This window comes from Rhinoderma darwinii, unplaced genomic scaffold, assembly GCF_050947455.1.
Source record: "Rhinoderma darwinii isolate aRhiDar2 unplaced genomic scaffold, aRhiDar2.hap1 Scaffold_4583, whole genome shotgun sequence".
Lineage (NCBI taxonomy): Eukaryota > Metazoa > Chordata > Amphibia > Anura > Rhinodermatidae > Rhinoderma > Rhinoderma darwinii.
Window position 1 is genome coordinate 52,832 of NW_027463989.1, and position 12,958 is coordinate 65,789.

The 12,958-nt window shown below is 51.5% G+C and overlaps 1 protein-coding gene across 1 annotated transcript in view; it reads right to left on the reverse strand.

Annotated features, from left to right (window-relative positions):
* LOC142718069 (DNA mismatch repair protein Mlh3-like) overlaps nucleotides 1–12,958 on the reverse strand; it is a 35,204-nt gene that overhangs the window by 5,132 nt on the left and 17,114 nt on the right. Inside the window, exons 5-11 of the mRNA XM_075848743.1 lie at nucleotides 10,788–10,892; nucleotides 10,247–10,319; nucleotides 6,025–6,096; nucleotides 5,846–5,951; nucleotides 5,614–5,773; nucleotides 5,503–5,526; nucleotides 4,788–4,866 (exon numbers count right to left, since the gene is read on the reverse strand). Of these exons, the coding sequence (XP_075704858.1) occupies nucleotides 4,788–4,866; nucleotides 5,503–5,526; nucleotides 5,614–5,773; nucleotides 5,846–5,951; nucleotides 6,025–6,096; nucleotides 10,247–10,319; nucleotides 10,788–10,892 (619 nt within the window). The remainder of the gene's footprint in view (nucleotides 1–4,787; nucleotides 4,867–5,502; nucleotides 5,527–5,613; nucleotides 5,774–5,845; nucleotides 5,952–6,024; nucleotides 6,097–10,246; nucleotides 10,320–10,787; nucleotides 10,893–12,958) is intronic.

Sequence of the window (12,958 nt, forward strand, 5' to 3'; positions counted from 1 at the left end):
CTACTGTAAGACCAGTCACACTATGGAACCTCTACTGTAAGATCAGTCACACTATGGAGCCTCTACTGTAAGATCAGTCACACTATGGAACCTCTACTGTAAGAGCAGTCACACTATGGAACCTCTACTGTAAGAGCAGTCACACTATGGATCCTCTACTGTAAGATCAGTCACACTATGGAACCTCTACTGTAAGAGCAGTCACACTATGGAGCCTCTACTGTAAGATCAGTCACACTATGGAACCTCTACTGTAAGAGCAGTCACACTATGGAACCTCTACTGTAAGAGCGGTCACACTATGGAACCTCTACTGTAAGAGCGGTCACACTATGGAGCCTCTACTGTAAGAGCAGTCACACTATGGAGCCTCTACTGTAAGAGCAGTCACACTATGGAGCCTCTACTGTAAGATCAGTCACACTATGGAACCTCTACTGTAAGATCAGTCACACTATGGAACCTCTACTGTAAGAGCAGTCACACTATGGAACCTCTACTGTAAGAGCAGTCACACTATGGATCCTCTACTGTAAGATCAGTCACACTATGGATCCTCTACTGTAAGAGCAGTCACACTATGGAGCCTCTACTGTAAGAGCAGTCACACTATGGATCCTCTACTGTAAGATCAGTCACACTATGGAACCTCTACTGTAAGAGCAGTCACACTATGGATCCTCTACTGTAAGAGCAGTCACACTATGGAGCCTCTACTGTAAGAGCAGTCACACTATGGAACCTCTACTGTAAGATCAGTCACACTATGGATCCTCTACTGTAAGAGCAGTCACACTATGGAGCCTCTACTGTAAGAGCAGTCACACTATGGAACCTCTACTGTAAGATCAGTCACACTATGGATCCTCTACTGTAAGAGCAGTCACACTATGGAACCTCTACTGTAAGAGCAGTCACACTATGGAGCCTCTACTGTAAGAGCAGTCACACTATGGAGCCTCTACTGTAAGAGCAGTCACACTATGGAACCTCTACTGTAAGAGCAGTCACACTATGGAGCCTCTACTGTAAGAGCAGTCACACTATGGAGCCTCTACTGTAAGATCAGTCACACTATGGAACCTCTACTGTAAGATCAGTCACACTATGGAACCTCTACTGTAAGATCAGTCACACTATGGAGCCTCTACTGTAAGAGCAGTCACACTATGGAGCCTCTACTGTAAGATCGGTCACACTATGGAACCTCTACTGTAAGATCGGTCACACTATGGAACCTCTACTGTAAGAGCGGTCACACTATGGAACCTCTACTGTAAGATCAGTCACACTATGGAGCCTCTACTGTAAGAGCAGTCACACTATGGAGCCTCTACTGTAAGATCAGTCACACTATGGAGCCTCTACTGTAAGATCAGTCACACTATGGAACCTCTACTGTAAGATCAGTCACACTATGGATCCTCTACTGTAAGAGCAGTCACACTATGGAACCTCTACTGTAAGAGCAGTCACACTATGGAGCCTCTACTGTAAGAGCAGTCACACTATGGAACCTCTACTGTAAGATCAGTCACACTATGGAACCTCTACTGTAAGAGCAGTCACACTATGGAACCTCTACTGTAAGATCGGTCACACTATGGAGCCTCTACTGTAAGAACGGTCACACTATGGAGCCTCTACTGTAAGAGCGGTCACACTATGGAGCCTCTACTGTAAGAGCGGTCACACTATGGAACCTCTACTGTAAGATCGGTCACACTATGGAGCCTCTACTGTAAGATCGGTCACACTATGGAGCCTCTACTGTAAGAACGGTCACACTATGGAACCTCTACTGTAAGATCGGTCACACTATGGAACCTCTACTGTAAGATCGGTCACACTATGGAACCTCTACTGTAAGAGCAGTCACACTATGGATCCTCTACTGTAAGATCAGTCACACTATGGAACCTCTACTGTAAGAGCAGTCACACTATGGAGCCTCTACTGTAAGAGCAGTCACACTATGGAACCTCTACTGTAAGATCAGTCACACTATGGAGCCTCTACTGTAAGAGCGGTCACACTATGGAACCTCTACTGTAAGAGCGGTCACACTATGGAACCTCTACTGTAAGAGCGGTCACACTATGGAGCCTCTACTGTAAGAGCAGTCACACTATGGAGCCTCTACTGTAAGAGCAGTCACACTATGGAGCCTCTACTGTAAGAGCAGTCACACTATGGAACCTCTACTGTAAGAACAGTCACACTATGGAGCCTCTACTGTAAGAGCAGTCACACTATGGAACCTCTACTGTAAGATCAGTCACACTATGGAACCTCTACTGTAAGAGCAGTCACACTATGGAACCTCTACTGTAAGAGCAGTCACACTATGGAGCCTCTACTGTAAGAACGGTCACACTATGGAGCCTCTACTGTAAGAGCGGTCACACTATGGACCCTCTACTGTAAGAGCAGTCACACTATGGACCCTCTACTGTAAGATCGGTCACACTATGGAGCCTCTACTGTAAGACCAGTCACACTATGGAACCTCTACTGTAAGAGCGGTCACACTATGGAACCTCTACTGTAAGATCAGTCACACTATGGAGCCTCTACTGTAAGAGCAGTCACACTATGGAGCCTCTACTGTAAGATCAGTCACACTATGGAACCTCTACTGTAAGAGCAGTCACACTATGGAACCTCTACTGTAAGAGCAGTCACACTATGGAGCCTCTACTGTAAGAGCAGTCACACTATGGAACCTCTACTGTAAGATCAGTCACACTATGGATCCTCTACTGTAAGAGCAGTCACACTATGGAGCCTCTACTGTAAGAGCAGTCACACTATGGAACCTCTACTGTAAGATCAGTCACACTATGGATCCTCTACTGTAAGAGCAGTCACACTATGGAACCTCTACTGTAAGAGCAGTCACACTATGGAGCCTCTACTGTAAGATCAGTCACACTATGGAACCTCTACTGTAAGAGCAGTCACACTATGGAGCCTCTACTGTAAGAGCGGTCACACTATGGAACCTCTACTGTAAGATCAGTCACACTATGGAGCCTCTACTGTAAGATCAGTCACACTATGGAGCCTCTACTGTAAGAACGGTCACACTATGGAACCTCTACTGTAAGATCGGTCACACTATGGAACCTCTACTGTAAGATCGGTCACACTATGGAACCTCTACTGTAAGAGCAGTCACACTATGGATCCTCTACTGTAAGATCAGTCACACTATGGAACCTCTACTGTAAGAGCAGTCACACTATGGAGCCTCTACTGTAAGAGCAGTCACACTATGGAACCTCTACTGTAAGATCAGTCACACTATGGAGCCTCTACTGTAAGAGCGGTCACACTATGGAACCTCTACTGTAAGAGCGGTCACACTATGGAACCTCTACTGTAAGAGCGGTCACACTATGGAACCTCTACTGTAAGAGCTGTCACACTATGGAGCCTCTACTATAAGAGCAGTCACACTATGGAGCCTCTACTGTAAGATCAGTCACACTATGGAACCTCTACTGTAAGATCAGTCACACTATGTAACCTCTACTGTAAGAGCAGTCACACTATGGAACCTCTACTGTAAGAGCGGTCACACTATGGAGCCTCTACTGTAAGAGCAGTCACACTATGGAACCTCTACTGTAAGAGCAGTCACACTATGGAACCTCTACTGTAAGAGCGGTCACACTATGGAGCCTCTACTGTAAGAGCAGTCACACTATGGAACCTCTACTGTAAGAGCAGTCACACTATGGAACCTCTACTGTAAGAGCGGTCACACTATGGAGCCTCTACTGTAAGATCAGTCACACTATGGAGCCTCTACTGTAAGAGCAGTCACACTATGGAACCTCTACTGTAAGAACGGTCACACTATGGAGCCTCTACTGTAAGAGCAGTCACACTATGGAACCTCTACAGTAAGAGCAGTCACACTATGGAGCCTCTACTGTAAGATCAGTCACACTATGGAGCCTCTACTGTAAGAGCAGTCACACTATGGAGCCTCTACTGTAAGAGCAGTCACACTATGGAGCCTCTACTGTAAGAGCAGTCACACTATGGAGCCTCTACTGTAAGATCAGTCACACTATGGAACCTCTACTGTAAGAGCGGTCACACTATGGAACCTCTACTGTAAGAGCAGTCACACTATGGAGCCTCTACTGTAAGACCAGTCACACTATGGAACCTCTACTGTAAGATCAGTCACACTATGGAGCCTCTACTGTAAGATCAGTCACACTATGGAACCTCTACTGTAAGAGCAGTCACACTATGGAACCTCTACTGTAAGAGCAGTCACACTATGGAGCCTCTACTGTAAGATCAGTCACACTATGGAACCTCTACTGTAAGAGCAGTCACACTATGGAACCTCTACTGTAAGAGCAGTCACACTATGGAGCCTCTACTGTAAGATCAGTCACACTATGGAACCTCTACTGTAAGATCAGTCACACTATGGAACCTCTACTGTAAGAGCAGTCACACTATGGAACCTCTACTGTTTGATGTCTTTCTTGATAAATAGGAGATTACAGGTCATGAGTACTAGATTCTGGAGATGGGATGTTGATTCAGGGATTTATTCTGATTACCGTGTTTGGAGTCGGAGAGGAATTTCCTTATATGAGGCAATTGGCATAAACCTCATGGGGGTTTTACCTTCCGGTGGATCAACAGGGTGGGATACAGGTCGGACGTGACGGACCTATTTATTTTTTAACCTTATTAACTTTGCAACAAGCTGGGGACTATGATAAACCTCCCTGGAAAAGAATCGATATTCTCACCATGGCAGGCCTGTGATGCCAGCACCTTGAGGACGGTTCCTGGTACAGCCCTGTGTCCTGCACCCGGCACCTGCAACAACTAATAATCAACAATCAAACTACTTGCCCCCAGACAAACTGGTAGCCCCCACATGCCAACCCTAAGACTGTATTCCAGGGGTTCCCTAACATTTCCCCTAATTAGGAGACACCTGTCATCAAAATAAGAAGAGTAATAATGTTCCTGTTCAATCCTTCTCCTGCCCCCGTTGTGTTGGGTCACTACTTGTCACTGGGGGCTGTAGTGATTGGATAACGCAGCCCCGTGAGATATAAGCAGTATGGCTAGAACACCACTGAGGCCTAGGGCCTGTTCACACTGTGGTTGAGGCGCGGTTAAAACTGCATTCAAAAAAATGTTTTTCGCCGCAGTTGTGTTCTTTACTGCATCGAAAAATGCATCAAATTGCGGTAAACCGCACGCTGTTTTTGGATGCGGTATTAACCGCAGCTGAATCGCAATGTCTGAATAGACCCTAAGAGTCCACATGTGGGGAGGGGCTGGAAGCATTGGAGCTTTAAGGATTTTTAGTATTCTATTTATGCAGGTTTCTGTTAGAGGAAATATCAGATTTTTAGACTACCCCTTTAAACGCCAGAAGGGGGTCACTTATTTCCCAACCTCCCTGACAGAAATGGAAGCCCCGGGATTAGCCTGTGCTCCGCTCGATCTCACCTGCACTTGTTCCTGCAGATATTCCTGGAGAAGAGAAAAGGTGTGAGATGTGCAGTCAGTGACCGCGTCCCCCGTCCCCCCCGTGCCCCAATCATAGCCGTGATTAATCACCTCCACCATTCTCCGCACCACCGGCGTCCTCCCTCGCTGCATTTCATTGGCTTCTCTCTCCACAAAACACAAAGGAATCTCACTGACCAGAACACGGGGGCTTCCAGGGTCCGGGAATGACAGCGACAGACCAACTCTCCGCAGTGTTCCTGCTCGTGTCCTGCAGGAGGAGAAGGACCTGTCATGGAGGAGCGGTACACGCGTCCGCGACACCGCCGGACACACAAATTACCTCAGAAGGCGATATTCTTCCTCTGACACATGAACCTCTAGAGCTGGATCCACCACCGAAACCTTCAAACTTCTCTCACAAGTTTCGGACGAGGCCTCAAAAGAGTCTGTTGGACAAGTGACAAAGTCGTGTGACGGTAGAATCGGCGGTCGGCCATCTTGTTACCGGCTTGTATCTACCTGCAATAAGCTGCTCCAGGCGCACCCGCTCGTGTGCCGCATGCTGGTCCACCAATACCAAGAGATTGCCACCTGCACACGAGAGAAGCAGATGAAACGGGAGCCGGGGATAGACCATGAAGCAGAAAACACGGGAGCCGGGTATAGACCATGAAGCAGATGACACGGGGGAGCCGGGGTATAGACCATGAAGCAGATGACACGGGAGCCGGGGATAGACCATGAAGCAGATGACACGGGAGCCGGGGATAGACCATGAAGCAGATGACACGGGAGCCGGGGATAGACCATGAAGCAGATGACACGGGAGCCGGGGATAGACCATGAAGCAGATGACACGGGAGGCGGGGATAGACCATGAAGCAGATGACACGGGAGCCGGGGATAGACCATGAAGCAGATGACACGGGAGGCGGGGATAGACCATGAAGCAGATGACACGGGAGCCGGGGATAGACCATGAAGCAGAAAACACGGGAGCCGGGGATAGACCATGAAGCAGATGACACGGGGGAGCCGGGGTATAGACCATGAAGCAGATGACACGGGAGCCGGGGATAGACCATGAAGCAGATGACACGGGAGCCGGGGATAGACCATGAAGCAGATGACACGGGAGCCCGGGATAGACCATGAAGCAGATGACACGGGAGCCGGGGATAGACCATGAAGCAGAAGACACGGGAGCCGGGGATAGACCATGAAGCAGAAAACACGGGAGCCGGGGATAGACCATGAAGCAGATGACACGGGGGAGCCGGGGTATAGACCATGAAGCAGATGACACGGGAGCCGGGGATAGACCATGAAGCAGATGACACGGGAGCCCGGGATAGACCATGAAGCAGATGACACGGGAGCCGGGGATAGACCATGAAGCAGAAGACACGGGGAGCCGGGGATAGACCATGAAGCAGATAACACGGGAGCCGGGGATAGACCATGAAGCAGAAAACACGGGAGCCGGGGATAGACCATGAAGCAGATGACACGGGGAGCCGGGGTATAGACCATGAAGCAGAAGACATGGGGAGCCGGGGATAGACCATGAAGCAGATAACACGGGAGCCGGGGATAAACCATGAAGTAGATGACACGGGAGCCGGGGATAGACCATGAAGCAGAAGACACGGGGAGCCGGGGATAGACCATGAAGCAGATGACACGGGAGCCGGGGATAAACCATGAAGTAGATGACACGGGAGCCGGGGATAGACCATGAAGAAGATGACACGGGGAGCCGGGGTATAGCCCATGAAGCAGAAGACACGGGGAGCCGGGGATAGACCGTGAAGCAGATAACACGGGAGCTGGGGATAAACCAAGAAGTAGATGACACGGGAGCCGGGGATAGACCATGAAGCAGATGACACGGGAGCCGGGGATAGACCATGAAGCAGAAGACACGGAGAGCCGGGGATAGACCATGAAGCAGATGACACGGGAGTCGGGGATAGACCATGAAGCAGAAGACACGGAGAGCCGGGGATAGACCATGAAGCAGAAGACACGGGGAGCCGGGGATAGACCATGAAGCAGATAACACGGGAGCCGGGGATAAACCATGAAGCAGATGACACGGGAGCCGGGGATAGACCATGAAGCAGATGACACGGGAGCCGGGGATAGACCATGAAGCAGAAAACACGGGAGCCGGGGATAGACCATGAAGCAGATGACACGGGGAGCCGGGGTATAGACCATGAAGCAGAAGACACGGGAGCCGGGGATAGACCATGAAGCAGATGACACGGGGAGCCGGGGTATAGACCATGAAGCAGAAGACATGGGGAGCCGGGGATAAACCATGAAGCAGATAACACGGGAGTCGGGGATAGACCATGAAGCAGAAAACACGGGAGCCGGGGATAGACCATGAAGAAGATGACACGGGGAGCCGGGGTATAGACCATGAAGCAGAAGACATGGGGAGCCGGGGATAGACCATGAAGCAGATAACACGGGAGCCGGGGATAAACCATGAAGTAGATGACACGGGAGCCGGGGATAGACCATGAAGCAGAAGACACGGGGAGCCGGGGATAGACCATGAAGCAGATGACACGGGAGCCGGGGATAAACCATGAAGTAGATGACACGGGAGCCGGGGATAGACCATGAAGAAGATGACACGGGGAGCCGGGGTATAGCCCATGAAGCAGAAGACACGGGGAGCCGGGGATAGACCATGAAGCAGATAACACGGGAGCTGGGGATAAACCAAGAAGTAGATGACACGGGAGCCGGGGATAGACCATGAAGCAGATGACACGGGAGCCGGGGATAGACCATGAAGCAGAAGACACGGAGAGCCGGGGATAGACCATGAAGCAGATGACACGGGAGCCGGGGATAGACCATGAAGCAGAAAACACGGGAGCCGGGGATAGACCATGAAGCAGATGACACGGGGGAGCCGGGGTATAGACCATGAAGCAGATGACACGGGAGCCGGGGATAGACCATGAAGCAGATGACACGGGAGCCCGGGATAGACCATGAAGCAGATGACACGGGAGCCGGGGATAGACCATGAAGCAGAAGACACGGGAGCCGGGGATAGACCATGAAGCAGAAAACACGGGAGCCGGGGATAGACCATGAAGCAGATGACACGGGGGAGCCGGGGTATAGACCATGAAGCAGATGACACGGGAGCCGGGGATAGACCATGAAGCAGATGACACGGGAGCCCGGGATAGACCATGAAGCAGATGACACGGGAGCCGGGGATAGACCATGAAGCAGAAGACACGGGGAGCCGGGGATAGACCATGAAGCAGATAACACGGGAGCCGGGGATAGACCATGAAGCAGAAAACACGGGAGCCGGGGATAGACCATGAAGCAGATGACACGGGGAGCCGGGGTATAGACCATGAAGCAGACGACATGGGGAGCCGGGGATAGACCATGAAGCAGATAACACGGGAGCCGGGGATAAACCATGAAGTAGATGACACGGGAGCCGGGGATAGACCATGAAGCAGAAGACACGGGGAGCCGGGGATAGACCATGAAGCAGATGACACGGGAGCCGGGGATAAACCATGAAGTAGATGACACGGGAGCCGGGGATAGACCATGAAGAAGATGACACGGGGAGCCGGGGTATAGCCCATGAAGCAGAAGACACGGGGAGCCGGGGATAGACCATGAAGCAGATAACACGGGAGCTGGGGATAAACCAAGAAGTAGATGACACGGGAGCCGGGGATAGACCATGAAGCAGATGACACGGGAGCCGGGGATAGACCATGAAGCAGAAGACACGGAGAGCCGGGGATAGACCATGAAGCAGATGACACGGGAGTCGGGGATAGACCATGAAGCAGAAGACACGGAGAGCCGGGGATAGACCATGAAGCAGAAGACACGGGGAGCCGGGGATAGACCATGAAGCAGATAACACGGGAGCCGGGGATAAACCATGAAGCAGATGACACGGGAGCCGGGGATAGACCATGAAGCAGATGACACGGGGGAGCCGGGGATAGACCATGAAGCAGAAGACACGGAGAGCCGGGGATAGACCATGAAGCAGAAGACACGGGGAGCCGGGGATAGACCATGAAGCAGATAACACGGGAGCCGGGGATAAACCATGAAGTAGATGACACGGGAGCCGGGGATAGACCAGGAAACAGATGACACGGGGAGCCGGGGATAGACCATGAAGCAGAAAACACGGGGACCGGGGATTGACCATGAAGCAGATGACACGGGAGCCGGGGATAGATCATGAAGCAGAGGACACGGGAGCCGGGGATAGACCATGAAGCAGAAGACACGGGAGCCGGGGATAGACCATGAAGCAGATAACACGGGAGCCGGGGATAGACCATGAAGCAGATGACACGGGAGCCGGGGATAGACCATGAAGCAGATGACACGGGAGCCGGGGATAGACCATGAAGCAGATGACACGTGAGCCGGGGATAGACCATGAAGCAGATGACACGGGAGCCGGGGATAGACCATGAAGCGGATGACACCGGAGCCGAGGATAGACCATGAAGCAGAGGACATGGGAGCCGGGGATAGACCATGAAGCAGAGGACACGGGAGCCGGGGATAGACCATGAAGCAGAGCCAGCAAATCCTGAACGATGAGGAGACGAGATCCAGCAGAAAACGCCGCTTCTCCTCATTGCACCCCTCACCCAGTCGGGGGATCATTCAAGCATCTCTCCATATATATGTGACTTTTTCCTGTATTTACCTGAAGCGGTCGTCTGTCCGGCCTCTGAACTCATCAGACAAGCTATGAACTTACTGTCCACCTGCTGCAGCACCTGTGAACAGAGGACGGACACTCCGAGTAGCTGAATCCGACATATTCCCCACTGAGCAGACGGTGCCATACAGAAACCCGTGCCCTGTCTTACCAGTCAGGGGGGTGAAGATTAACCCCTTCATGTAATGGCGCTTGAGTGCAGCCGCTTAGCGCTGATTGCCAGTTCACAACACATAAGGGTAAGACCGCACAGAGCGGCACTGACCCGGCTGTTTGGCGCGGCGGTCTTAAAGCCTGTTAACGGCCCTTTATCTGCACAATCATGCAGCCATAACGGGTGTATTAAATAATGATGCCTCACCCTGAGGGTTATATCAGGGGTTCAGAAACTTGTTGGGAGGGGCTGTCCACATTTTGATGGGGTATATGACATATTTTATGTTTTTCACGGTGCACAGTTGTACCCACCACCACACAGTCTCATAACTTGTCTCTGACCCCCCACCAGTATCTCGTGCCTCCTTACCTTCATGCTGTGGACCATTTCCTTGGTAAAGCGATAAGAATACAGAATGTTGTAGATCTTCACTGAAAGAGTGTCCGAATGTTCCCTGCTCACATCCACAGCAAGCTAAGAAGCGGAGAATGGAGTCAGTAAGAGTCTAAGGAGTAGAGGGGCTGCCGTAATCTCTACATCATCATATTATAGACCCCACACAGACGTGTACAGAATCAGACCCGGCACAGCGTGGAGTCTAGAATGTGGCACAGACGTGTACAGAATCAGACCCGACACAGCGTGGAGTCTAGAATGTGGCACAGACGTGTACAGAATCAGACCCGACACAGCGTGGAGTCTAGAATGTGGCACAGACGTGTACAGAATCAGACCCGGCACAGCGTGGAGTCTAGAATGTGGCACAGACGTGTACAGAATCAGACCCGGCACAGCGTGGAGTCTAGAATGTGGCACAGACGTGTACAGAATCAGACCCGACACAGCGTGGAGTCTAGAATGTGGCACAGACGTGTACAGAATCAGACCCGACACAGCGTGGAGTCTAGAATGTGGCACAGACGTGTACAGAATCAGACCCGGCACAGCGTGGAGTCTAGAATGTGGCACAGACGTGTACAGAATCAGACCCGACACAGCGTGGAGTCTAGAATGTGGCACAGACGTGTACAGAATCAGACCCGACACAGCGTGGAGTCTAGAATGTGGCACAGACGTGTACAGAATCAGACCCGGCACAGCGTGGAGTCTAGAATGTGGCACAGACGTGTACAGAATCAGACCCGGCACAGCGTGGAGTCTAGAATGTGGCACAGACGTGTACAGAATCAGACCCGACACAGCGTGGAGTCTAGAATGTGGCACAGACGTGTACAGAATCAGACCCGACACAGCGTGGAGTCTAGAATGTGGCACAGACGTGTACAGAATCAGACCCGGCACAGCGTGGAGTCTAGAATGTGGCACAGACGTGTACAGAATCAGACCCGGCACAGCGTGGAGTCTAGAATGTGGCACAGACGTGTACAGAATCAGACCCGGCACAGCGTGGAGTCTAGAATGTGGCACAGACGTGTACAGAATCAGACCCGGCACAGCGTGGAGTCTAGAATGTGGCACAGACGTGTACAGAATCAGACCCGGCACAGCGTGGAGTCTAGAATGTGGCACAGACGTGTACAGAATCAGACCCGGCACAGCGTGGAGTCTAGAATGTGGCACAGACGTGTACAGAATCAGACCCGGCACAGCGTGGAGTCTAGAATGTGGCACAGAAGTGTACAGAATCAGACCCGGCACAGCGTGGAGTCTAGAATGTGGCACAGACGTGTACAGAATCAGACCCGCCACAGCGTGGAGTCTAGAATGTGGCACAGACGTGTACAGAATCAGACCCGCCACAGCGTGGAGTCTAGAATGTGGCACAGACGTGTACAGAATCAGACCCGACACAGCGTGGAGTCTAGAATGTGGCACAGACGTGTACAGAATCAGACCCGGCACAGCGTGGCGTCTAGAATGTGGCACAAACGTTACAGAATCAGACCCGGCACAGCGTGGAGTCTAGAATGTGGCAGAGACGTGTACAGAATCAGACCCGACACAGCGTGGAGTCTAGAATGTGGCACAGACGTGTACAGAATCAGACCCGGCACAGCGTGGAGTCTAGAATGTGGCACAGACGTGTACAGAATCAGACCCGGCACAGCGTGGAGTCTAGAATGTGGCACAGACGTGTACAGAATCAGACCCGGCACAGCGTGGAGTCTAGAATGTGGCACAGACGTGTACAGAATCAGACCCGGCACAGCGTGGAGTCTAGAATGTGGCACAGACGTGTACAGAATCAGACCCGGCACAGCGTGGAGTCTAGAATGTGGCACAGACGTGTACAGAATCAGACCCGGCACAGCGTGGCGTCTAGAATGTGGCACAAACGTTACAGAATCAGACCCGGCACAGCGTGGAGTCTAGAATGGGGCAGAGACGTGTACAGAATCAGACCCGACACAGCGTGGAGTCTAGAATGTGGCACAGACGTGTACAGAATCAGACCCGACACAGCGTGGAGTCTAGAATGTGGCACAGAAGTGTATAGAATCAGACCCGGCACAGCGTGGAGTCTAGAATGTGGCACAGACGTGTACAGAATCAGACCCGGCACAGCGTGGAGTCTAGAA